Source organism: Gorilla gorilla, chromosome 7 (assembly GCF_029281585.2).
Source record: "Gorilla gorilla gorilla isolate KB3781 chromosome 7, NHGRI_mGorGor1-v2.1_pri, whole genome shotgun sequence".
NCBI classification, from domain to species: Eukaryota; Metazoa; Chordata; class Mammalia; order Primates; family Hominidae; genus Gorilla; species Gorilla gorilla.
This window is the reverse complement of record NC_073231.2, coordinates 83,018,544-83,045,928: the sequence shown is the minus strand read 5'-3', so window position 1 is coordinate 83,045,928 and position 27,385 is coordinate 83,018,544. Positions and strand designations below refer to the sequence as shown.

At 45.0% G+C, this 27,385-nt stretch overlaps 1 protein-coding gene across 11 annotated transcripts; it reads left to right on the top strand.

The window, feature by feature from the left end:
- The first annotated feature begins 29 nt into the window (after positions 1-29).
- LETM2 (leucine zipper and EF-hand containing transmembrane protein 2) lies at positions 30-26,082 on the top strand. Of its 11 annotated transcripts, none has more exons than XM_055348996.2 (11): positions 30-161; positions 5,544-5,624; positions 10,100-10,553; positions 11,654-11,797; positions 17,811-17,948; positions 18,392-18,592; positions 20,065-20,184; positions 21,933-22,046; positions 24,475-24,567; positions 24,895-24,996; positions 25,751-26,082. In XM_055348996.2, exons 2-11 carry the CDS (start codon positions 5,578-5,580, stop codon positions 25,811-25,813), a joined length of 1,476 nt encoding a protein of 491 aa, XP_055204971.1. In that variant the 5' UTR covers positions 30-161; positions 5,544-5,577; the 3' UTR covers positions 25,814-26,082. The 11 variants fall into 11 exon arrangements, with proteins under 11 accessions (XP_055204971.1, XP_018887690.1, XP_018887688.1 ...); XM_019032145.4 differs by lacking the exon at positions 30-161 and adding an exon at positions 3,183-3,971; XM_019032143.4 differs by lacking the exon at positions 30-161 and adding an exon at positions 4,041-4,160.
- Positions 26,083-27,385: the final 1,303 nt, after the last annotated feature.

The window sequence follows — 27,385 nt, the reverse complement described above, 5'->3', positions numbered from 1 at the left end:
GCGGAGAGGGCGGGAGCGCGAAGCAGGAACGCCCGCGGCAGCTAGCGTCTGGACGACTAGGGAGACCGGGCGAGAGGGACGAGGGACGAGGGACGGGGAGGCACTGTACGTGGGAGAGTGACACACAAAACACCCCGGGAAGCCGGAGGAGGCGTGGAAAGGTGGGGCCCGGGAGGTAAAACTGGGCTTGGCGCGTTCAGTGAGGCTGATTAAAGAACAACGCGCAACCAGCGCCATATGGCGCTCCTCAGGGTGACTCGGCTCTCTAGCTTCTAAGGGTTAGAAGCGACCCTCGCACGGTCCCCGGTGGGTGACCGCGGGAGGGCGGGGCAGTCCAGGCGACCCCTCGGCCGTCTCCCGTCCTACGGCTGTCAGGGAAGGGCTCCGGTTCCAGTAGGGTCTGCATTTGGAAAGCCGGGGGCGATGCAAGACCGCCTTGGCGTCGTCTCCCTCTCAGCCCCGGCTAAGTTGTCTGATGGTCCCCCTCCCCCGGTTGCAAGCAGTAGGAGGCCCGGCCGGCGGCGCCGGCTCGCCGAGGGAGCGCCTCGACCCCCCCGGCAGGCGCCGGCCCCGCGCGCCTCTTCCTGCTCTGCTGCGGCCCGGAGGCTTGTGGGTAACCGGGAGGACGACGTCAGCGCCCGCCGCATCCCCGGGTGCCCCCCAGCCGCGGGGGACCGCGACGGCTCCGTGACCGTCACGTGCCGGAGGCCGCGGCTGCTCGCGGCCAGACCTTCGCATCGAGGGACGTGAGGGACATTTGTCCTAGAGGGCCCAGATAAGAACGAGACGAAGAACCGGGAGGCAACTCTCCGTCATCCTCTAGCCCCCCGCATCCTAGGAAACGTATGGAAAACAATGGAAGGTTAAGTGTGTGCACAGTGATCTAGCCCTGCAGGAGTGTGCCGACCAGGTGATATTTCCTGGGGCCTGGTGATAAGAATTTGGAAGGTTACAGCACAGAGACGTGAACGTAAAAAGGAAACAGAGGCAGCAAGCAAATGAGGAAACCGATACTCTGTTCTGAGAATAAAGCCATTTTACCGCTAGACGTCATACTCTGTAGACGTTATAGTGTTGGATGTTTTGGTACTATTACAAGAAATTGGATATCTCTGTCTTTAAATATCACTTAAGGAAATTAAAAGATTTCTACAGATCAGTTATTTAAAAGGGCACTAATTATGAACTATTTTTTTTTAAACGTAACCCGGTTAATACTAGATACTGAGAATTATCAGTATTGGCCGGGCGCGGTGGCTCACGCCTGTAATCCCAGCACTTTGGGAGGCCGAGGCAGGCGGATCACGAGGTCCGGAAATCGAGACCATCCTGGCTAAGACGGTGAAACCCCGTCTGTACTAAAAATACAAAAAAATTAGCCGGGCGTGGTGGCGGGCGCCTGTAGTCCCAGCTACTCAGGAGGCTGAGGCAGGAGAATGGCGTGAACCCGGGAGGCGGAGCTTGCAGTGAGCCGAGATCGTGCCACTGCACTCCAGCCTGGGCGACACAGCGAGGTTTTGTCTCAAAAAGAAAAAAAAAATTCTCGTTACTATTAATCATTAAATATTTTTAAACGTATGCTTTAAGTAGTACCACAAGTTACAGCTATCAGTAAAAGCATACTTTTTATTTGTGATATGCCATTTTAAAACACAGATGGCCAAAGCGGGCCACCAAGTCTAGCTTAATTCTATCTCCCGGAAAGAGGGATTAAATTGGTCTTTTTGTTTTTTTTTTTCTATGAGCCTTTCTACCTCCATTCTTCTTTTTCTTCCTCCTGTGTCTTCCTTGCTTTGTTGATAAACTGTTGCCTTGACCCGGCACCTGGGTTTCTCCCTTGAGGAGAATCTAGTAAATTGTCCCCAGGGATCTTATATTAGCCTGTTTCTAATAGCTATGCTGACAGCAAGAGTTTAAAATTGGAGTTATGTGAAGTAGATGCATAGTCTTTTCCTGCAAAACATTACAAAATACAGTTAGTAATACTTGATCTGGTGGCATATTTAGGAAAATGGCCATTAAAAATAATAGTTTACATTTTCAGTATCTAACATCTTCTGAGGTTTAGACGATGCTTACTCTTTGCCATAGAAAATGAGCAAGGAGCTCATTAAGACAGCAATCTAACACAATTCTCAGGGCCAGAGTCATGGAGGAAAAAATATTTTTTAAAAAATTTCTCTTCTGAAGATTATATACAGAATCTTACATGATAAATCTCTTATCCTGAAAGTCAAAGAAATTGCCAAGTCTCATAACTAGGGAAGACGGACATTACTTTGAACAAACATCTCAATAAGAAGAGTTCTTAGCCCTTCCCTTTTTAGGATAGGATTGCTGACATATGGCCATGGTAGAAAACCTAGCTCATCTTTCAAATACTGGGCATGGAATCGTTCATCTGGTTTATGAATACTTAATGATATTCACTGTGCCTGGTTGTAAGTGAATACAATGCATGAATAAGAATATTTCCCCGTATAAAATGTCTCCCAGGGAACTGAAAATATTTTTGCATCCTTTATGATCTTTTCCAGAAAAGTACCAGTACATGGTAGTGCAATGATTAATTTATGAAATTAGTGCGAAAACTACATCTACCTTCTAGAGCTCAAAATTTGACCACCAGGAATTTTCAGTGAGGGAAAAGTAAAGAGTCCAAAGCTTTGTAGATTTTAATACTGGTAAACAGAACGTGAAGTGAAACCTTTATGTGCAAAGTTGAACATCAGACATGCACAAAGAGACCTCTAGTGGCCAAACTGAAAAGTTTTGCCTATTTAACAGTGGATCTATTTGGTTATTAGCTGAAAAATCCTTTGTGGATTAAAAGCAGTCTGCATTTTTTACTGACGTTTAATACCGCCATCTTCCATTCTTAAAAATGTGTAGCCCAGATGAGTAAAGTCTGTGGTCAGCTCACATGTTAGGAGACGTATTCTCCGTGAGAAAGCGATTCCTTGCTGTATGGTGGTCGAGTAGAGCCACTAAGAAAAAAATTTTTTTTTTGAGGTGGAATCTCGCTCTTGTCGCCCAGGCTGGAGTGCAGTGGCGCGATCTCGACTCACTGCAACCCCTGCCTCCCGGGTTCAAGCGATTCTCCTGCCTCAGCCTCCAGAGTAGCCGGAACTACAGGCGCACGCCACCATGCCCGGCTAATTTTTGTATTTTTTTTTTAGTAGAGACAGGGTTTCACCATGTTGGCCAAGATGTTTTCTATCTCCTGACCTTGTGATCCGCCCGCCTCGGCCTCCCAAAGTGCTGGGATCACAGGCGTGAGCCACCGCGCCCAGCCTAAACAAAAACATTTTTTTAACTCTTTCTTCTGGAGCCAGATAAAATGGATAGGAAAAGATAACTGGGGAATGAGAATATTTCTAGATGTTTCATTTTCCCAAGATGGCTCAGTTGGCCATCCTAGGAACTGAAGTGCCCTCAAACCTGCAGTGTCTGTCATTTCACAGCTACTATAACATACATTTTATATGTTGAGATTTCTACACAAACTATTAATCACAAACAACACTTGTTAAGGGACCATTGAGAAAGCAAATATTTTTAGTAGAATACAGATTTCCATATGAAGATTTCACAGTATTCCAGCCTCTGGAGAGGAATGCGCTCCTTCCGATTCCCGCCCTTTCTGCGACACCATCAAATCCTCTCAGCGCCCCTCAGGCAGTTCCGGATTTGCAGGGTCCGAGGGAGAATACATCAAAGTGATGTCATTCATGACTCCGAAATGGTTACCATGGCGACTATCAGACATACTACGCTGTCAGGGCAAGAGCCTGTTTAATCCAGTCTTCAATCACGGGTTTCCTCGGGCGTTAGCCACTGCCTGCGGAGTGTGGACTGGCAGAAAAACGTCACCTTCGGGCCCCCCAGCACCAACGCGCCTTAAACCAAGCCCCACAAAGAAGTCACTTCGGCGATGGAAACGCGACTTTGCGGCTTCCTGGGCTGCTAAGGTAAAGGACGCCCGCCCTCCCCAGAACTTGAGAGCTTATTGGTTGGCGATGTCGTCACTCAGAGTGACGTCAGGGGCGAGGAAAGAGGCGGAACCGTAGAGACTTGGCTTCCGGCCCTTCTAGCTTGGGGGGTCCCGGGAAGGAGCTGGGAGGACCTAGGCGGCCGTTCCGCGGAGCCCGGCCGAGGAGGTAGGGGTGGGCAGGCCCAGCCCTCAGGCCGCGACCTGGTGGGCCGCGCTGCCTCTTTTTCCTCCGGATCCCGCTCGGTCCGCATCCTGCTCCTCTCATCAGAGCACGATCCAGGCTTCTGACAGCTTCCAGTTCCCACCGCGCTCTCCTCCGCCCACGACCTCATCCCCGCCAGTTCCCCAGCACAGCGCGAACTCTGAAGCTCGGCCTCTCCTCCCCCTTCCCCGCACAGCGCGCTCCGTCCTTTTTTCCGTCCCAGGCCCTGCTTCTTTCTCCTCGGCTTCATTTCCAACAACCCCGATCATCCACGAGGGTCGTCGTTCCCGTGCCTGTCCCACCTCCGCACCAGAAAACCGAAGCATATCCCCCAGACCCCGCCGCATGCAGGCCGCGCACACATCAGGCGCGCCGAAGCCGCCGGGCGAGGAAGCCGAGGGCGCGTTTTGCTCCCGTGTGGTGATGGGCAAAGCCGAGGGAGCCCGGGAGCAGCGGGCGTGGGGCGGCGCCAATGCAAGTGCGAGTGGTGTCCGCCGCCCGGGAGCGCCCGGGCCCGAGCGGATTAACCGCCGCCTCAGGTGTCGTCTCCTGCCCGCGAAACACCACCCACCGTTAGTGTGGGTCCACAGGTTTCGAGCCCCTGTTGAAAATGTCAGCTCTGTGGCTAAGGTTTCTATTCAGGAGAGCTCCTGGAACTCTTTTCCCAACCACAAGAGAGCTAAGCTGCCATTGGGAGATGCCAGCTCTTCTGCCGTTCCTCGCGGCCCTTAGCAGAAAAGCGCCCCTGGATGGAGAAGGGTTTTGGTGAAGGTTATTTACAGGTTCAAAGCTCAGTTTGGGCTCTGGAGAAATCACTAGCAAGGGAAACAGTTTTACCTCCACTTGAGCGATTAGTAGGTTGCATGTCTACCTTCATCCACTGCTACATAAATTAGATTAGTGGGTACGTCCAATCTTCAGGGTTTGGGACAGCTTGCCTAAATATAGAACAATGCTAACTGAAAAGAAATTCAGAATATTCACTTTCTACCTATATTTTAAGGCTACAGATAGATATGTATTGCTCTACTTTTAAGTACTTGGCAATCATTGAAGTTGCATTACTAGATACTATTGACCAGAAATCAAAATGTCTCTGAAGACTGTACCATCTTCATGAGCATCATCATCTTAGAGATCATTACCGTTTGTTGGAATCTCAAAGTACCATTCTCAAGTCCTGAGCTACGAAAATATCTGATTGTTGGAAATGAGCTTGAAGGAGATTTTGTACCTTAACTATGCAAATGTTCTACCTTTGCAATAGTTAAAAACACTAAAATCCTGATGTCTTTTAATTGATGTATTTTTAAACTACTAAATGGTTTACTTACTCCTTTTGCCTAGGTCCCTATGTTAACTACTTGAGACAAAAATAAATATGGCCTTCTACAGTTATAATTCAGTTCTGGCTATTGCTCGAACAAGGTAAGCATTGGAGTTACCCCCCAATATGAACGTAATTCTTTTTTTTTTTTTTTTTCTGAGATGGAGTCGCACTCTGTCGCCCAGGCTGGAGTTCAATGGTGCAATCTCGGCTCACTGCAACCTCTGCCTCCTGGGTTCAAGCTACTCTCCTGCCTCAGCCTCCAAGTAACTGGGATTACAGGTGTTTGCCACCACCTCTGGCTAATCTTTGTATTTTCAGTAGAGACGAGGTTTCACCATGTTGGCAGGCTGCTCTGGAACTCCTGACCTTAGGTGATCCGCCTGCCTCGGGCTCCCAAAGAGCTGGGATTACAGGCGTGAGTCACCTCGCCTGGCCTGAATTTCATCCTTCTAGATGGAAAGGATTGGCTTAGTACACAATTAAAAGTTTCTTGGAGGCTGGGTGCAGTGGCTCACACCTGTAATCCCAGCACTTTGGGAGGCCAAGGCGAGCGGATTGCCTGAGGTCAGGAGTTCAAGACCAACCTGACCAACATGGTGAAACCCCGTCTCTACTAAAACTGCAAAAATTAGCCGGCATGGTGGCGGGTACCTATAATCCCAGCACTTGTGAGGCTGAGAGAGGAGGATCGCTTGAACCTGGGAGGCGGAGGTTGCAGTGGGCCAAGACTGGGCCACTGCACTCCAGCTTGGGCAACAAGAGTAAAAATCCATCTCAAAAAAAAAAAAAAAAAGAAGATGTAGTTTTTTTTGTTTGTTTGTTTTTGTTTTCTTTTTTGGGACGGATTATCACTCTGTTGCCCAGGCTGGAGTGCAGTGGCATGATATCTTGGCTCACTGCAACCTCCAACTCCCAGGTTCAAGAGATTTTCCTGCCTCAGCCTCACAAGTAGCTGGGATTACAGGCATGCACCGCCATGTCCCACTAATTTTTGTATTTTTAGTACAGATGGGGTTTCGCCATGTTGGCCAGGCTGGTCTTGAACTCCTGACCTCAGGTAATCCGCCAGCCTGGGCTTCCCAAAGTGCTGGGATTACAGGTGTGAGCCACCGTGCCCAGCCAGAAGATGTACTGGTTTTGGAGTGACATCTCTGTAATTGATGAACATCACGTGAGGTCCTTAGATGTAAAGCAAGTAAAATGGCTGATGAACAGCCAGTCTTAGGGCATATTCGTGTCCCATTAGGGTCTGTTACCATTATTTATTTATTTATTTATTTATTTTTGAGATGAAATCTCGCTCTTTTGCCCAGGCTGGAGTGCAATGGCACAATCTTGGCTCACTGCAACCTCTGCCTCCTGGGTTCAAGTGATTCTCCTGTCTCAGCCTCCCGAGTAGCTGGGATTACAGGCATGGGCCACCATGCCCAGCTAATTTTTTTGTATTTTTATAGAGATGGTGTTTCTCCATGTTGGCCAGGCTGATCTTGAACTCCTGACCTCAAGTGATCCACCCACCTCAGCCTCCCAAACTGCTGGGATTACAGGCGTGAGCCACCGTGCCCGGCCACCATTTATTTATTCACTGAGAATAAAGACTTTTCACTGAGCACTTACTTTTCCCCTTTTGGCCATTCAAAGAGTGTTTTATCTTGGCATGCTTCAAAAATAGTCTGAGGCTGGCTGCAGTGGCTCACACCTATAATCTCAGTACTTTTGGAAGCCTAGACAGGAAGATAGCTCGAGCCCAGGAGTTCAAGAACAGCCTGGGGCCAGGCACTGTGGCTCACGCCTGTAATCCCGACACTTTGGGAGGCCGAGGCGGGCAGATCATAAGGTCAAGAGATCGAGACCATCCTGGCCAATGTGGTGAAACCCCGTCTCTACTAAAAATACAAAAATTAGCTGGACGTGGTGGCATGCACCTGTAGTCCCAGCTACTCAGGAGGCTAAAGCAGGAGAATCACTTGAACCTGGGAGGTGGAGGTTGCAGTGAGCCGAGATCACACCACTGCACTCCAGTCTGGGCAACAGAGCGAGACTCCGTCTCAAAAAAAAAAAAAAAAAAGAACAGCCTGGATAACATAGCAAGACCTCATCTCTACAAAAATTTTTAAAACTAGCTGGGCGTGGTGGTGCGGGCCTGTAGTCCTAGCTACTCAGGATGCTGAGCCTGGGAGGTCGAGGCTGCAGTGAGCTGTGATCACACCACTCTACTCCAGCCTGGGTTTTTAACACGTTAAGAACCAAGCCAGGCATGGTGCATATGCCTGTAATCTCAGCTCCTTGGGAGGCTGAGGTAGGAAGATTGCTTTAGCCCAGGGGTTTGAGGCCAGCCTGGGCAACATAGCAAGACTCTGTGTCTTAAACAGAAAGAAAAAAAAAAGAGCCGGGTGTGGTGGCTCACACCTGTAACCCCAGCACTTTGGGAGGCCGAGGCAGGCAGATCACTTGAGGTCAGGAGTTCGAGACCAGTCTTGCCAACATTGTGAAACCCCGTCTCTACTAAAAATATAAAGATTAGCCAGGTGTGGTGGCAGGCACCTGTATTCCCAGATACTCGGGAGGCTGAGGCAGGAGAATCATTTGAACCCAGGAGGTGGAGGTTGCAGTGAGTCAAGATCGCGTCACTGCACTCCAGCCTGGGCAACAGAGTGAGACTCTGTCTTAGAAAAAAAAAAAAAAAAAAAAAAAGAACCAAGACAAATTTTTTTTTGTTTTTTTGTTTTTTGTTTTTTGTTTTTTTGTGAGACAGAGTCTCACTCTGTCACCAGGGTGGAGTGCAGTGGCACAATCTTGGCTCACTGCAGCCTCCGCCTCCTGGGTTCAAGCAATTCTCCTGCCTCAGCCTCCCGAGTAGCTGGGACTACAGGTGCACTCCACCACGCCCAGCTAATTTTTGTATTTTTGGTAGAGATGGGGTTTCACCATGTTGGCCAGGATGGTCTCGATCTCTTGACCTCGTGATCCACCTTCCTCAGCCTCCCAAAGTGCTGGGATTACAGGCATGAGCCAGCGTGCCTGGCGACAAATTTTTTTTGCTTTTGTTTTTGGTTTTGTTTTTGGCATGTTCTAAAATAATGAATATTGCATATGCATTTAATTCTATAGCTGTTGAGAACTTGTGTTGATTTCTTCCACGTGAGCCTAGGAGGTCATGGCTGCAGTGAGCTGTGATCATGCCACTGTACTCCAGCCTGGGTGACAGAGGGAGACTGCTCCTGTCTCAAAAAAAAAAAAAAAAAAACCAAAAAACTGAAAGAATGGAAAAAGCCATCTCTTTGCCAGTAACTTTCTTTGCCAGTATCTGTCGTATTTTTATTTTATTTTAGTTTTTTTTTTTTTTTTTTTAGACGAGTCTCGCTTTGTCACCAGGCTGGAGTGCAGTGGCACGATCTTGGCTTATTGCAACCTCTGCCTCCCAGGTTCAAGTGATTCTCCTGCCTCAGCCTCCCGAGTAGCTGGGACTACAGGCACGCGCCACCACGCCCAGCTAATTTTTGTATTTTTAGTAGAGACGGGGTTTCACCAAGTTGGCCAGGATGGTCTCGATCTCTTGATCCGCCTGCCTCGGCCTCCCAAAGTGCTGGGATTACAGGCGTGAGCCACCGTGCCTGGCCCATATTTTTATTCTCAAACAATCTGAGATGGTAGTTTAACTGCAAACTGTGGGCTGTTGCAATACCAGAAGGTAGAGACCCTTAATTGGGGTGCCCAATTCTAATTTTTTTTTTTTTTTGAGACGGTGTCTTGTTCTGTTGCCCAGGCTGGAGTGCAGTGGCATAGTCTTGTCTCACTGCAACCTTCACCTCCTGGGTTCAAACGATTCTCCTGCCTCAGCCTCCCTAGTAGCTGGGATTACAGGTGCAGGACACCACACCCGGCCAATTTTTGTATTTTTAGTAGAGACAGGGTTTCACCATGTTGGCCAGGCTGGTCTTGAACTCCTGACCTCAGGTGATCCACCTGCCTCGGCCTCGCAAAGTGCTGGGATTACAGGCATGAGCCACCGCGGCCAGCCCAATGTTCTAGAAGAATTTAGGTGAAGGGTATTTCAGCTGTAAGTTCCTCTCATTTGAGGGGTTCAAAGACACTGCATAGGCAAGGTGGTATTATGTGACTGGTTAATTCCTACAGTGACCATCAAATGTTTCTTTGAAACAATATTCCTTGGCCAGGCATGGTGGCTCACGCCTGTAATTCCAGTACTTAGGGAGGCCAAGGCAGGTGGATCACTTGAGGTCAGGAGTTTGAGATTATCCTGGCCAATGTGATGAAAACCCGACTCTACTAAAAATACAAAAATTAGCTGGGCATGGTGGCCTGTGCCTGTAATCCTAGCTACTCAGAAGGCTGAGGCAGGAGAATCGCTTGAGCCCAGGTGGCGTAGGTTGTAGTGAGCCGAGATTGCACCACTGCACTCCAGCCTGGGCAATGGGAGTGGAAAAAAAAAAAAAAGCTGTTTTATTTTGACCAGATGTACTATCTATTTCTTTAATAATATGTGCTTTATGGTAGTGTGTGCTTTATAATAGTATGTACTTAACTCAGAGGATGTTGCTTTTTATTCCAGATTCCCTAGCCATTTTGTCCATCCTACCTGCTCTTCTTATTCCCCATCATGTGCATTTCTTCACTTGCCAGATTCCCATTTAAATAAGACATGTATGAAGAACTATGAGAGCAAGAAGTACTCGGATCCTAGTCAGCTAGGCAATACAGTACTTCACCCAGGAACTAGACTAATACAAAAGCTACACACATCCACTTGCTGGCTGCAAGAAGTTCCTGGCAAACCTCAGCTGGAGCAAGCCACAAAACATCCACAGGTGACAAGCCCTCAGGCCACAAAAGAAACTGGCACGAAGATTAGAGAAGGCAAACAATCTTATAGACAAAAAATCATGGATGAACTAAAATATTATTACAATGGATTCTACTTACTTTGGATTGACGCCAAAGTTGCTGCCAGAATGGTTTGGAGGCTGTTGCATGGACAGGTCCTGACCAGACGAGACAGACGAAGGGTAGGCAAGAATCATATTTGAGAAAGAAAATGTGAAATTAAAATGAACTATTTGGGAACTCAACTATTTAAATTCAACGTAAACTTCATCTTAAAAATCCCAGAGTAGGAATAATAACTGCTGGTGAGAACCAGTTTCTTGTCTGCAACTGACTTACTGTACAACTTTAGTCAGTATTCTGAAATTTGTTATATATTTTCCTGTATAACGGTTTTAAAAAAAAACTTTTATTTTAGGTTCAGGGGTACATGTGCATGTTTGTAGAATAGTTATAATTGTGTTTTTTAATCTTTCCAAGAAGTTGAGGGGCTTCATGTTTCAACTGTTGTTAATATATTAAGCATATGCATTTTTAAAACCCAATTTTGGCTGGGCACGATGGCTTACGCCTGTAATCCCAGCACTTTGGGAGGCTGAGGCGGGCGGATCACTTGAGGTCAGGAGTTCGAGACCAGACTGGCCAACACGATGAAACCCTTGTCTACTAAAAAAAATACAAAAATTAGCCGGGCATGGTGGCACGTGCCTGTAGTCCCAGCTACCCAGGAGGCTGAGGCAGGAGAATGGCTTGAACTTGGGAGGCGGAGGTTGCAGCCAGCCGAGATCGTGCCACTGCACTCCAGCCTGGAGTGAGATGCCGTCTCAAAAAAACAAACAAACAAAAAAAATTTTAAGTAATACAATGCTATTAAAGTATGGACCCTCTAACATAGATGAAGTCTAGGAGATGCCAATAATATTTTTATTGTCATAGATTTCCTTCAAGATAGCCCCTAAAAGTTACTTCAGAGCTATGGTAAACAGGAAAACCCTGCCTCTTCATTTTATAAACAGCTGCAGAAAACCTGTCTTGGGTTTTTAACACTTTAAGAACCAAGCTGAGCATGGCACATATGCCTGTAATCCCAGCTCCTTGGGAGGCTGAGGTGGAAGGATTGCGTGAGCCCAGGAGTTTGAGGCCAGACTGGGCAACATAGTGAGACGCTATCTCTTGAAAGAAAGAAAATGAAACAAGACAAGGTTTTTTTGGTTTTGTTTTTCATTTTTGTTTTTGGTATGCCCTAAAATAATGAATATTGCATATGCATTTAATTCTATAGCTGTTGAGAACTTGTGTTGATTTCTTCCGCCTGGTTCCATTTATGGTGTTCATAATTGTACCCTTCATGGAATTCTTATTACCAGTGTTTCTGAAACTCTTCCCAGAGATGTTGCCATCAACTTTTGAAAGTGAATCCAAAAAGGTATGATTTTTTAACTTTAATAAAATTTAATAAACCTTATTAGAGGAGTTTTTAGGTTTACAGAAAACTTGGGCAGAAAGTACTACTTCTCCCCACCCAACCCCATCCCAATTTCTCCTGTAATTAATATCTTGCATTAGTGTGCTATATTTGTAATGATTAAAAAAACCAATATTGACATGTTATTATTAAAGCTCATACTTTAGGGTCCACTCTTTATGTTGAAGCATTTCTGTGGGCTTTGCAAATGCATAATTTCATGTATCCACCATCACAGTATCATACAAAATAGTTTCACTGCTCTAAAAATCCCCTGTGGGTCAGGCACCGTGGCTTATGTCTGTAATTCCAGCACTTTGGGAGATTGAGGCAGGTGGATCGCCTGAGCCCAGGAGTTTGAGACCAGCCTGGGTATCATAGTGAGACCCCATTTCTACAAAAAATGCAAAAATTAGTTGGGCATGGTAGCTCATGCCTGTGGTCCCAGCTCCTTGGGAGGCTGAAGCAAGAGGATCACTTGAGTCCAGGAGGTCAAGGCTGCAATGACCTATGATAGTGTCACTGCACTCCAGAGGCACTGGGTGACAGAGGGAGACCCTGTCTCAAAAAAAGAAAAAATTCCCTGTGCTCCACCTATTTGTCCCTCTCCTTTCCTCCCCCAACCCATGGCAGCCACTGATCTTTTTATTGTCTCTGTAGTTTTGCCTTTTCCAGAATGTCATATAGTTGGGATCATACAGTGTGTAGCCATTTTAGATTGGTTTCTTTCACCTAGCAATATGCATTTCAAGTTCTTTTCATTGCTCAATTCTTTTTATCACTGAGTGATAGTCCATTGTATGGCTGTACCACAGCTTGTTTATCCATTCTCCTACGAAAGGACACCTCGATTGCTTCCAGTTTTTGGCAATTATGAATAAAACTGCTATAAACACTTATGTGCAGGTTTTTGTGTGGATGTAAGCTTTCAACTCATTGGGGTAAATGCCTAGGAGAGTAATTGGTGGATCATATGGTAAGACTATGTTTAGCTTTTAAGAAATTGCTAAACTGTCTTCCGAAGTGGCTGTATTGTTCTATATTCTCACCAGCAACAAATGAGAGTACCAGCATTTGATGTTGTCAGTGCTCTAGACATTAGCCACGAAACAGGTGTGTAGTGGTATCTCACTGTTTTAATTTGCAGTCTCCTGATGTCGAGTATCTTTCCTGTGCTTATTTACCATTTGTGTATCTTCTCTGGGGAGGTGTCTGTTTAGATCTTTGGTTGACTTTTTTTTTTGAGAAGGAGTCTGGCTCTGTCACCCAGGCTGGAGTGCAGTGGTGCAATTTCAGCTCACTGCAACCTCTGCTTCCCGGGTTCCAGTGATTCTCCTGCCTCAGCCTCCCGAGTAGCTGGAAATAGAGGTGTCCACCGCCGCACCTGGCTAATTTTTGTATTTTTAGTAGAGATAGGGTTTCACCATATTGGCCAGGCTTGTCTCGATGTCCTGACCTCCGGTGATCCACACACCTCAGCCTCCCAAAGTGTTGGGATTACAGGCGTGAGCCACTGCATCCAGCCCTTCGGTTGACTTTTTAATTGGGTTTTTTTGTTTTCTGATTATTGAGTTCTTTGTATATTTTGGGTAAAAGTCCTTTATTAGATATATATTTTGCAAACGTTTTCTTCTACTCTGTGGCTTATCTTTTCATTCCTTAACCATGTCTTTCATAGAGCAAATGCTTTCAGCATTAATGACATCCAGCTTATCAGTTTTTTCTTTCATGAATCATGCTTTTAGTGTTGTAGCTAAAAACTTATTGCCAAACTGAAGGTCACCTACATTTTTCTCCTGTTTTATTCTAGAAGTTTTACAGTTTTGTGTCTTAGATTTATGTCTGTGATCCATTTTATTTTTTATTTATTATTTATTTATTTTTTTGAGATGGAGCCTTGTTCTGTCGCCCAGGCTGGAGTGCAATGGTGCGATCTCGGCTCCCTGCAACCTCCACCTCCCAGGTTCAAGCGATTCTCCTGCTTCACCTCCCAAGTAGCTGGGATTACAGGCATGTGCCACTACACCCAGCTAATTTTTGTATTTTTAGTAGAGCCAGGATTTTGCCCTGTTGGCCAGGCTGGTCTCGAACTCCTGACCTCAGGTGATCTGCCCACCTCGGTCTCCCAAAGTGCTGGGATAACAGACGTGAGCCACTGCGCCAGGCCGAGTTAATTTTTATGAAAACTGTAATGTCAGTATATGGATTCATTTCTCTCTTTTTTGTATGTGGATATCTAGCTTTTCCAGGACCATTTGTTGAAAAGATTTTCTCTTCTCCACTAAATTCTAACTTGATTTTAACTGTCAAAAGAACAAAGAGAACAGGCTGGATGCAGTGGCTCATCTCTGTAATCCCAGCATTTTGGGAGGCCGAGGTGGGAGGATTGTTTAAGCCCAGGAGTTCAAGACCAGCCTGAGCAATATAGTGAGACCCCTGTCTCTAAAAAACAAAAATTTTAAACAAATTAGCCAAGTGTGGTAGCATGCACCTGAATTCCCAGCTACTTGGGAGGCTGAGGCGGGAGGATTGCTTGAGCCCAGGAGGTTGAGGCTGCAGTGAACTGAGATCAGGCCACTGCACTGCACTCCAGCCTGGGCAAGAGTGAGATCCTGTTAAAAAAAAAAAAAGAATAAAGAAAACAGAAATCCACTGTTACCGCAGTGACTAGTGGAACAGTAGGTATGATTTAGTCAGCCCAACAGACAGTTCAGCAGCCCCTGAGAAGAGGGAGCCTTCACTGAGTGTGGCAGTCACTGTGCCGGCGAGAAAACAGAGGCAGCTCCTTCCTTCTCCCCCTTCTGTGCCACTCTACTAGACAGCGTAGACAGCATATGGTAAGAAAGTGTGAACAAAACATTACGAGAAGACAAAAAGTGCAACTTTTTTTTTTTTTTTTTGAGATGGAGTCTCGCACCATCACCCGGGCTGGAGTGCAGTGGCACAATCTTGGCTTACTGCAACCTCCGCCTCCCGGATGCAAGCAATTCTCCTGCCTCAGCTTCCTGAGTAGCTGAGATTACAGGCGCCTGCCACCACGCCCAGCGAATTTTAAGGGCAACTTTTAAATCAGTAAGATTGGGAAATTTTTCACAGAAAAGGTAACTTTGGAACTGAGACTTAAAGAGTAAGTGGCATTTTACCATGGTCTGGGAAAGGTATTCTGGATAAAAGGAATAGCATTTAACATGGCTCAGTGGCATAAGAGAGTATGATGTAATCAGAGACCACTGGTTGGTTATTTGTGGTTGAAGTAGGCAGTTCCAGGGCATCAATGACAGGAAACAGACAAAGTTATGTGTTGGGGTCAGGTTGGAAGGCATCCACCCACTTAAGGAATTTAGGCTTTCCCTTTGACCATGGTGAATAATGGAAAGGGAACGTTTGAAGCAGGGTAGCTGGGTGGATGACATGATTAGATCTATGTTTTGGAGGAATAATTTTGCTGGCAGGAGGGGCAGCAGAGGGTAGAGCCAAGGAAGGGAAACCAGCTGGAATGCTAGCCCAAGAGAGAGATGACAGAGAATACATTATGAAATTGACAATAAGAATAAAGACTTGAAGGCCGGGCATGGTGGCTCATGCCTGTAATCCCAGCACTTTGGGAGGCCGAGGTGGGTGGGTCACTTGAGGTCAGGAGCTCAGTACGAGCCTGGCCAACATGGTGAAACCCCATCTCTACTAAAAATACAAAAATTAGCCTGGCATGGTGGCACATGCCTGTAGTCCCAGCTACTTCAGAGGCTGAGGCAGAAGAATCACTTAAACCTGGGAAGCAGAGGTTACCAAGAGCCAAGATCGTGCTACTGTATTCCAGCCTGGGCGACAGAGTGAGATTTTTGTCTTAAAAAAAAAAAAAAGAGACTTGAAGACAAATTTGGGATACCTTCACAGGATAAATCAAATTACAATATATTTGACTGCCTGGCAATGTTTTAATTTGCTTACATTTAAAATAATCAGCATCTAGAATTAATGCCATAACATTCCAAGGAAAATATTAGTGAATTCAGAAAGATGGGGGGAATAGAGGAAGTGATTTATTTAAATGTTACCTCTTTCCTGAACACCACTCATTCCCTGAAACATACAAATATGTCTACATCATGGCCACAGTCTCAGAAAATTCTTGTTTGCTTTGTTCCATGGAGAGAGGAGCTTTCTGTTTACATCAGATCACAGCACCATGTCTTTCTCTTTCATAGCACTTACCCATTATGCTTCTATATTAATGTGAGGAATTATGGGATTATCATTAGTCACGAAAGTTTGTCTCTCCCACTACACTAAAAGTTCCATGAGGGAAGGAATTCTTACCTGTTGTTGCTCATTTTATCCCCAGTACCTAATATGGTAGATGTGCAATAAATAAATGGATGGATGGATGGAAGCATATGGATGAATGAAATGGATGACTAAGTGGGTTCTTTTTTTTTTTTTTTTTGAGACAGAGTCTCGTGCTGTTGCCCAGGCTGGAGTGCAGTAGCGTTATCTCGGCTAACTGCATCCTCCCCCCAGGTTCAAGCAATTCTCCTGCCTCAGCCTCCTGAGTAGCTGGAATTACAGGCATGTGCCACCACGCCCGGCTAATTTTTGTATTTTTAGTAGAGACAGGGTTTCACCGCGACAGGCCAGGCTGGTCCCAAACTCCTGATCTCAAGTGATCCAGCTGCCTCGGCCTCCCAAATTGCTGGGATTACAGGTGTGAGCCACCTCATCCGGCCACTAAGTGGGTTCTGATCATGCTATTGTGTGATTTTTTTTTTTTTTGGCTATATCTTTTAAGATCTATCTAAATATCAGTGATTCTTATGATTGGCTGATCATTAGAATCTCCTAGGCAACTTAAAAATATACATAGATTCCTGTTCTTCTTTACCACCCTGAGTCCTGACTGTGGTTATTTTGAAAATGCTACCATACTACATTTCTGATGATTAACAAGGATTAAGAAACACCAGCCAACACAGTGTCCATTTACTTTTCTTCTGTGTAGTGCTGTGTTCATGTCTGTAGAGCACTTAACTCACTGTATTGTAATTACTTATGTCTGTTTTCTAGTTAAACTGTAAGCCACATTAGGTAGAGTCCATTTCCTAGTTTTCTTTGTTTGTAAAGAAAAACCCAGGGCCACTCAAGGAGTTAGCTCAACTGGCAGACTGGATAGTTTGCACCAGGTTGAGATCGTATCTCATTCTTGTCTGGGCGCTGTGGCTCAAGCCTGTAATCCCAGCATTTTGGGAGGCCAAGACAGGCAAATCACTTGAGGTCAGGAGTTCAAGACCAGCCTGGCCAACATGGTGAAAACCCTTACTCTACTAAAAATACAAAAATCAGCCAGGTGTGGTGGCGTGTGCCTGTAATCCCAGCTATTCGAGAGGCTGAGGCAGGAGAATCACTTGAACCCGGGAGAGAGAGGTTGCAGTGAGTCAAGATGGTACCTCTGCACTCCAGCCTGGGTGACAGAGTGAAACTCCATCTCAAAAAAAAAAAAAAAAAAAAAAATTAGCCAAGTGTGGTGGCACGCACCTGTAATCCCAGCTATTCAGGAGGCTGCGGCAGGAGAATCACTTGAGTCTGGGAGGTGGAGGTTGCGGTGAGCCGAGATCGTGCCACTGCACCCCAGCCTGGGCAACAGAGTGGGACTTGATCTTAAAAAGAGAGAGACAGAGAGAGAGAGATAGTATCTCATGCTAAATAATTATAAAGCCTCCCATTGGGGGAACATTTTGGATCTATCAAATGCTTATGATTATTTTATTAGTGAGAAACAAAAAATAAGCAGACAAGTTCCAAATAGAGGCTTCTTTTTACTTGCTCTGGTCTCACAAACCCATTCAGCTATGCCTGAGAATCACATTATTACATGATGTAGGGATGAGCAATAACAAGGAGACAGTTATTTTTCTCCCATCTTTATCTACCAATTTACAATCATGAAGGATTGAGTAACTTTTATTCTTCTACCATTAAGGAAGAAAAACAGAAAAAGAAAATGGCTGTAAAGTTGGAACTAGCAAAATTTCTTCAAGAAACCATGACAGAAATGGCAAGGAGGAACAGAGCCAAGATGGGCGATGCCTCTACACAGCTCTCATCCTACGTGAAGCAGGTGTCCATCTTTTATGTAATGCCGAACAACTTCGGGGCTGGGTGTTCTATGAAAAACGCATGTCATCATGGATTTCCCAAATTGTTCACCATCTTTGGAATTGCAAATATCTAAATTATGAACATATAATATTGTAAACATTTAATATTATAAACATTGATAGTAGTTTACAGAAAATCCTGTCTTAAAGTAATCAACGTTTTGAAGACATTGATAACTTCTTGGAAAGAACAGTAGATTTAGAGTCAAACTTCCAAACTCCTGATTTTTCAGCTGATGTAGTTTGACTTCAGATGGATATCTTTTCTTTATACCACGAAGCCCATTTCCAGATGTCAGACAGAGTCCCATAAATGCTTTGATGTCTCTTTCAAATAGCCTATTGGGAAAGTTAAATTAAGTAGAAAACACATTTTAATTGGCCTTTTTGTCCCACTGCATAGGTCCAGACAGGCCACAAGCCCAGCACAAAGGAGATAGTTTGCTTCTCCAAACTATTTGAGGACCAGCTGGCCCTGGAACACTTAGATCGCCCTCAGCTGGTTGCCCTTTGCAAACTGCTGGAATTGCAGACATTTGGAACCAACAACCTGCTCCGCTTTCAGCTCCTGATGAAACTGAAGTCTATAAAAGCAGATGATGAAGTAAGAGCTTAACCATAGCTCTAGGGAATTAGCAAGGTTTTGGGACATACCTTAGGGTGCCTGTGGGATGAAGTGTGCAGTATTTTTTTGTTTTTGTTTTTGTTTTTGAGACAAAGTCTTGCTCTGTCACCCAGGCTGCAGTGGCGCAATCCTGGCTTATTGCAACCTCCACCTCCCGGGTTCAAGTGATTCTCACACCTCAGCCTCCCAAGTAGCTGGGATTACAGGCACGCATCACCACACCTGGCTAATTTTTGTATTTTTAGTAGAGATGGGACTTCACCATGTTGGCCAGGTTGGTCTCAAACTCCTGACCTCAAGTGATCCACCCGCCTCAGCCTCCCAAAGTGTTGGGATGACAGGTGTGACCACCATGCCTGGGTAGAAGTGCAGTATTTTCTGTTGGGTCTGGTCATGTTGGGTTCTGACAAAATGAGTGGTTTAAACAACCATTACCATGACAACCTGAACCTTGATTACTCATTTGAGGAGTTGTCATCCCCTTACCCATTTCTTGAGAAGGCCATCATAAGCAGTTAGTGATTTGGATGTCTTAGCTGGGACTCATCTAAAGCAGTTAGGACCTGCTGGGAAGGAAACAGCAGCTCAGTAGATTCCTGACAAAGCTCTGCTCCCACACTTCTGCTCTCATACCGGGAAGCTGGTGCCAAAGTCAATATTCTGCCGGGCTCATTGGCCTGCCAAGAAGGGGTAGTTGGCTTGGTATGCAAAGCATAATGCTGGGAGGAAAAGCAGAGCCTCAACACCTTGTAGAAGAAAGGCACCCTTGGACTATAACTACTAATTAGGCTTTTTTAAAATATGGAAGGAATGTTTGACTCAGAATCAGCTGCTTTATAAGCATTCCGCCTGGGGGAGCAGGTTTCCCAGAACTGAGAAAGCATGATCCCTTTGGCCCCATTTAGATTTCAGTTGTTGCTCTTAGAGCTTTGGAATAAACAACACTGGTCCCAGAAATACCGTAGTTTTGGGTTACGCCAAGCAGAAAGTGTGTTATTTACTGAGGGAGTTTTGTGGACCAGTGTGTTAGGGCCATTTCTGGGGGTGTTGGGGGGACAGCAGGGAAGAACACTACAGGGACATGCAACAAATGGTACATTGTGAGCTTTTCAAGTGAACTACTTTTTTCTAATGAACCATAAAGCTGCCATGGAAAAGTATGTATGTCACAACCAGACAAAATGCAGATCAAAAGGGGAAATAATTACTCTGATGACAGAATGTTGGGAAGGAGTTGTGTAAGTAGCCCTGATATTGCTAATTGCTAATACCTGTTGGCAGGATTTCCATTATTTCAACTGCCACCTCCCTACGTCGCCTTTGCAGTAGCAGCCAGTGCAGGGGACAAAGTGTCCAAGCCTCTGATTCTGTTTCCACTGATTTGCTGGAATTTAGGGTTTACGTAAAATTGGAATCAAAAGCTCCAACTCCATCCCTTACATTTCTTTCAGATAATTGCCAAGGAAGGGGTGAAAGCATTGAGTGTATCAGAACTACAGGCTGCCTGTAGGGCCCGAGGGATGAGATCACTGGGTCTCACGGAGGAACAACTGCGACAACAGCTCACGGAGGCAAGTAGCAGCGCCCCTCTGGGGTCCTCTTCCCTAGAACTCTCTCCTACAATATGCAGACCTCCTTATGTGATTTCTCCTTTGCAAGTGAACCGTCTTAACTTAATTTGCCTTATTTCATTGAGCAGTGGGATGCTGAAGGACTAGGTTGATTTTTCACTTTGATTGGGATCTCTATCAGTTTTCTATTGCTGCCTAAGAAATGACCATGAACTTAGTGGCTTAAAACAACACTGGTATATTAGCTCACAGTTGGTAGGTCAGAAGTGCAGGCTGTGTTCCTTTGGAGGCTGTGGGAAATGACCTGCTTCCAAGTTCATTCAGTTTGTTGGCTGAACTTAGTTCCTTGCAGCTGTCGGACTGAGGTCTCTGTTTCCCGGCTGGCTGTGAGCCCCGGGCTACTCTCAGCATCTAGTGGCCACCTGTATTCCTTGCCTCTTGGCCTCCTTCATCTGCAACAGAGAACTTCTCATATGCCAGAGCTTCCTCATGCTTGAAATCTCCAATTTCCCCCATTTGACCTCTAGCCCCAGATTTAAGGTCTCATGTGATTGGTGAGGCCCATCCAAAGAATCTCCCTATCTTAAGGTCAACCGACTTGGGACCTCAGTTACACCTGTAGAATCCCTTCACCCAGCAGCCAGAATACTGTTGAATAACTAGGAAAGGGTGTGGGTATTGCAGGGACAAGGTGTCTTGGGACCACCTTAGAATTTTGACCTACTTCACATAGTGTAAAGGGTCCTGGCAAAAATTTCAGTTCAAGGCCTGTCATCTGTGTGAATCTGTCTGGAGTTCCCCACTTTGCCTAGTGGCCCACCTGGGGCTGCTTTTCAATTAGTGCCCCAAACCAACACACGCTGTGGTAACCCATGTTTAATATTTTTCCTCAGATAGCATATTTGGACTTTAAGTAAGAGCATCAATGCTTTAAAACAAAGGAGTTAACTCCTATTACATTTCATTCTCATCATTGTAAGAAATGCCATGAAGAATGCACAGATGATCTTAGGTTACCAGCCATGGTGTGGCTTGGAAACCATGTTAGGTTACTTTTTCCTCTCATGTTTGGGACCAGCTCTGGTTGGAAGACAGCACATTGTAGAGAAAGATCCTTAAAATCATGTATTTCTTGAACGTTGGCTATGACACTGTCACTGCAGAAGCTTTGTGAATACTTTTTATGGTACCTTTTGAATTTTATCTTTTGTGCATATATTACTGATCTTAAGAAGACAGAGTCTCACTCTGTTGCCCAGGCTGGAGTGCAGTGGCACTAACACAGGCCACTGCAGCCTCAAACTCCTGGGCTCAAGCGATCCTCCCACCTCAGCCTTCCTAGCTGGGACCACAGGCATGTACCACCATACCCAGATAATTAGAAAATTTTTTTGTAGAGACAGAGTCACCCTGTGTTGCCCAGGCTGTGATTTATTCTTTCACATTATCTACACTTTGTCCAGCAGAAGATACTTGACTACTTTGATCCACAGTTGGGTTGAGAGTTCAATTGAATTCTCCCTCTCTGAGAGTGATTCCACCATAGTGAGGGAGGCTGTAGGGTTCCCCCTCAGTGCAGAAGCCAGGGCTGGGCTCCTGTCCATGTTCTGCCGTGACTCATCACCTGAGTGGCTTGGTGGAAAGGGCAGGGGCGGTGGGAAGCTGTCAGCCAGGGAAGGTAGATGACCGCGGATCACTCTGGCTCTGGTGTTCTGATTCTCACGTGTTGTTCCCCTCCCTTTCTCCAGTGGCAGGACCTCCACCTGAAGGAGAACGTCCCTCCTTCCCTTTTGCTCCTGTCCCGCACCTTCTACCTGATAGATGTGAAGCCCAAGCCGATTGAGATACCACTCAGTGGGGAGGTAAGTACCTGGGTTAATGGGGACCCTCGACGTCCATCCAACTGAGGCCTCTCCACAAACACTTAATGTACTCTTGCAGTTAGAGCAGGCATTTCTTTTGGCCTTTTAGAATTTGGCCCAACTGGCTTTATGTGTTTTAAAAATTTCTTAAAAAACCAACCAACCAACCACAAACAAAACAAAGGAAGGCCAGGCACAGTGGCTCACGCCTGTAATCCCAGCACTTTGGGAGGCCGAGGTAGGTGGATCACCTGAGGTCAGGAGTTTGAAACCAGCCTGACCAACATGGTGAAATCTCGTCTCTACTAAACATACAAAAATTAGCTGGGCGTGGTGGCGGGCGCCTGTAATCCCAGTTACTTGGGAGGCTGAGGCAGAATTGCTTGAACCTGGGAGACGGAGGTGCAGTGAGACGAGATCACGCCATTGCACTGCAGCCTGGGCAATAGAACTAGACTCCGTCTCAAACAAAACAAAACAGAAAACTGAAGCCACTCAGTTTTACCTCCAGCCTTAAGGCTGCTACTGCCTTTGAGCCCAGCTTGATCGAGAATTTTACTAATAGGAGCAGTTTATTCCTTTTCCTTAACTATCTTCATTAGCAGACTGGTGTGTGTGGGTGTGGGTGTTTCTGCTGCTTTCTCCTTTTAGACTGAATGGTTCCTGTTCTATTTCATTTGTCCAGATTCCTATTAGTTTTTAAGCATTGAATGGCTAATCTAGAATGTCCTTCAACTCACTTCCTTAATCATTTTTCTTCCGGGTGTTGTAGGGAAGAGCATAGGATTGGCCCAGTCACTACAGCATCTTGCTCTGGGCCCATCAGAAAGGGCCTCCCGCTTCTCTAGCTGGTGGCTTCCTGTCTGACTCAGAACCCGGCATGAGTAAGAAAGGAAAGATTCTTGTAGAATATGCTACACTGTGGTTTAGGGGACTAGTCCAAGTACTAAGTGAGGGCCAGTCGTTTTACATCTTAATTATGCTGTTGACTCCTTGGACAAGCCAAGGAAAATTATTTGAAGTCCAATATGAAAACCCAACTTCAGGAAACACCATCTTGCTTTCCCTTTTCATATTTCTAGAGTAATCTGGTTTTGGGATTTGTCCAGGAAAAACTCTAGGGAGACTAGGAGCAGTTTCAGAGTATAGACCATGTTCTAAAAGGCAGGCTAGTGGGTTCTTATTCTATCCAACTCTTGGATCCACTCATGTGAGACAGACCAAAGTTAATCGTCATTCTTAGATTGCTGTCAGGGGCAAGGAAATCTTGGAGGAGCTCACTGTCTCAGCTAAATCTGGGTTCTCAGAATTATTCTAGAGGGCCATAAGCTCTTTATCCAGATGTTGCTTTCTGGAGTGGGTGAGAACGGAATTAAGGACAAAATGATAAGCTCCTAAGCAATTTATTGGCTTTTTCCCACCCATGTTTTTAAACTTCTATTCTCCATGTATATATACAAAATGAGAACAAGTAGCATGCTAGGTTCTGTGAAGAAGAGAGACATCAAATATACTGTAATTTTGGATGTATGTAGCCTTATCCCTCCAAAGTACACAAATTACTTCCAAAGCACAGTGATATATTTGTTTTTCAAATCTAATTCCTAAAGATAGGTTAGCTAGCTATTCTATCACCACTCCCATTCTTATCGTTATCTATTTTAATACCACTCCTCTCCCCATCTTCCTTGCGTTATAGGAGCTTACCATTTTAGTAAATCAGGCAATTTTATCATTTATTATTAGATACTAAAAATGAAAAAGATGCAACATAGACCAAGTTACATCAATGCTATTAGAAAATAACTGAGGCCAGTAGCAGTGGCTCATGCCTGTAATCCAGCACTTTGGGAGGCTGAGGTGGGTGGATCACCTGAGGTCAGGAGTTCAAGACCAGCTTGGCCAACATGGCGAAACACCGTCTCTACTAAAAATACAAAAATTAGTAGCCGGGCATGGTAGTAGACGCCTGTAATCCCAGCTACTCAGGAGGCTGAGGCAGGGAGAATTGCTTGAACCCATGAGGCGGAGGTTGCAGTGAGCCGAGATCGAGCCACTGCACTCCAGCCTTGGTGACAGAGTGAGATTCCATCTCCAAAAAAAAGAAAAAAATAATAATTGAGAAATGGCTTTTGAGGCCAACAGCAGGACCAGTACCATCAGTGGATTGCTAATGATTATTTTAAATGCTAGAATCTATCAGAGTGCAACTTTTGTATATAAAGTACTCAAAACTCAGAGAAATAATACTAAGTTGCTACATCAGGCGCATATTTCATAGGTTACTCATAAAGGGTGTAGCTAGAGGAGGAAGTTAGGGATTTAGTGGAAAGCAAATAGTGCTAAAAAAGGCATTGACTACTGTAAAAGTTTCTGGGTTTTAGGAAGAGCAGAAAGCTTATGATATATAAAATGTTTATGTCCCCAGGCTCCAAAGACTGATATTCTTGTGGAATTACCTACTTTCACTGCATCTAAAGAGAAAATGGTGGATCCTGCACCTCAACTGAAGGGAACTAAGGTTAGACAGTTACTTTCCATTTGGCTAATTAGATTAAAAAATGAAAATAGCAATGGGTCAGTTTCTCCTGTTTTAATCCCCTTAATGAAATTGAAATTCAATACAATAATGTTCCTTAATAAGGAATATTTATTGTAGTTTGATCTGTTTCTAAGAGGAAGCTTAATATTTGGCTATACGTAATTAGGTTCCAGATTTTGCCTTTTGAATCCTGTGCCAGGATATGAGGTAGCTGTGACAAGTTCCTGGTAGTCAAGGTAGTGGACTGTAGATTAATACACATTTTCTTTTAAATCAGTAACCCAACTCTCAGTTCTGATGTTTAAGGATGAAGACTTTATACAGCCGCCACCAGTTACATCATCACCCATAACACCATCAACACCTATTTCATTACCTAAAGGACCCATCACTTCTTCTAAAGAACCTGTAAGTATCTTTAATAAATGAAAAAGAGAAGACCCTTTCCCTCTAGTTATCTTTAAGGGCAGTGAGAATCTAGAATTAGTCCTGTTGCAAAACACTGCACAATTCTTCCTGTTGTCCAAACAGGAAATTGTAGGCCGAACTTTAGTCATCTTATAACCACCATGTTTTTTACTTCAACTATCCAAAAAAAAAAAAATTGTGGGTCAGACTAAAACATGCAAAGTGTAGAAGTCAGTTACAATATAGGCAGACCCTTTTTTTCTTATGTGCCAGGTAGAAATAGTTTCCATGTGTTATTTCACACATGCTTCTGATGTGAGGAAATACTAGCTGGAAAGCAACTTTAATTTCCAGAGAAATGCATGTAAATGAGAAGTTACTTATCTATTATCCAGTTTTCCCAATTGGGTGAAGGGATTTGGGGCAAGAGCACAGGGCATGAAGAGAGTAAACAGTGGGGAGGTTGTGGGAGAGTTGAAGTGGGAAGTGGCTCCTGTGGACCAAAGACATGGCTGGCAGGACAGAGAATCTATGAAGACACAGATGGGGTAAGCCCAGAAAAGCATCCCAAGGCACACACATACCTTGTTTTTTGTAAATCTCCTTTATCTTTTATTACCAAGGTAAATTATAATCTCAGATTTGACTTTGTGGTCACTATTTTGATTAAGAAAACAAAAATAGCATTCACTCCTTAAGAACTTACACGTCTAACTGTGACTAATGCCTACAGTCCTTGCTTTTTTACGCCTAGACACTCCAGGCCAAATCACAAATGACGGCCCAGAACAGCAAGGCTAGTTCAAAAGGAGCATAAAGGACTACTTGAGGATGGAGCTCACTCTCTTCAGCTTCCGGCCCTCAACAGTGGCATCTGTAAAGGACCTCCCAGATAAGACTGTCTGGCTTCAGAGAGCGGATCAGCCGTTTAGCCGTGGGGCAGTCCTTTGAGGCCTGTTAACCATTGCAGGTGATGTGGGTAGTGAGGCCAAGTTCAGACCACTTAGAAAAATATAATTGCAAAGTCCCATTTCCTCTGTACCATTGTCACCCCACTCAACTTTGTATAAAGCCCACCCCCCATCATGCTGTTTTTTTAGTTTCATGTGTACGTCCCTTCAGAGAGGAAATTTTTTGCACAATGGAATCAGCTTGGCACCTTAGATACCTCTGTCTCCTATGGCTTGGAATTCTGAGTAAGAACTTGGAAGTTCCAAAAACCATTTTAGGAGCACCTGATTAACTTTCTGAATGATCCACCAGTAGGATCAGCACCCTGGAAACAAAGTACCTTATGAGATGGGATGGATATACTCCCCAGTAAGATCTTTCTGGATATAATGAAGCTTCCTGGAGAAACAGACTGGCAATCAGAAAGATTTGGCTGCTTCCGACACCCCCATCTTGGGCCTGCAGAGGCTGCAGCAATCTGTGAGGCAGCCGCAATCTGCGAGGCAGCCACTCTTCTAGCACATATGGCTTTCATTAGCCACCATTTTGCTAGGAAGCATAATTAAGGGTTTAAGCCTTAACCATTTGTTTGTGTTGGGTGTGTGTGTTTCTGGCCAGTTTGTCTTTCACAAATAAGACTATTTATTAGTCATAGGGATTGTGAAAGTCTGATATAATCCCTGTGCTACCCAGCAACAAGTATTACATTAGGATATTTATGCTTGGTGTTTTCAGTATTAATAATACTGAAATAATAGATAGACTGCCATGCAGCTGACGAAGGGCTTTCTTCCCCTGGGGAGTGGTTAGAAGGCCAAAGGTATTTCAGCCTGTAGGTGATAAAATTAGATTACTTTACTTGCTGTGGTTAGACAGCAGTCAGTTAAAACAAGTAAAACTCAACTGTCCTGTCTGGGATCACCTAAATGAGGAATGTCACCAGCACTTCACAGCAAGAATATGCATTCTACAATGCTTTCTAAACTTCTGCTCCATCAGAGAAGCTCCACCATGTCCCACTAATGAAGCCCAGTTCTTTGGGAATGATGAATCCCTACTGTGCACATACAGCAGTCATGGATCCTGCCTATAGAAGTGATTCACAATACACTTTCCCATTTCAAAAATGACGGGTATTTTTAATTAGTCCACATTTCAGGTGTTAAATGTGGGAAAGGGATTAGCTAAACTTGCTCAATTCTGTTTTAGCTGAATGAGTCATAGGTACTGCTGGGCTGTCCTACAGTTCCTTCTGGCTTTCCCTCCGAGCAGGGTGGGAATGAGCAGTGACCTGGTCAAGGGACCCGGGCCACTTGATAGACCTCTCCTCCCACTCTTCTGCTAGCAGCTCAGAGAAGTCAAGGATGTTTTGTTGTTCTCATCATTTAGGGTGCTTGGCTGTTGGGTTCAGTGATCCTTGCATCTAGCCCCAGCTAGT

What these genes read in the sequence shown, in the direction of transcription:
- LETM2 (XM_055348996.2), top strand. Translation starts at nt 5,578, where the DNA reads ATGGCCTTCTACAGTTATAATTCAGTTCTGGCTATTGCTCGAACAAG. An exon ending in AGATACCACTCAGTGGGGAG is followed by an intron (nt 22,047 to 24,474) that starts GTAAGTACCTGG and finishes TTATGTCCCCAG; the next exon opens with GCTCCAAAGACTGATATTCT. An exon ending in TCACTTCTTCTAAAGAACCT is followed by an intron (nt 24,997 to 25,750) that starts GTAAGTATCTTT and finishes TTTTACGCCTAG; the next exon opens with ACACTCCAGGCCAAATCACA.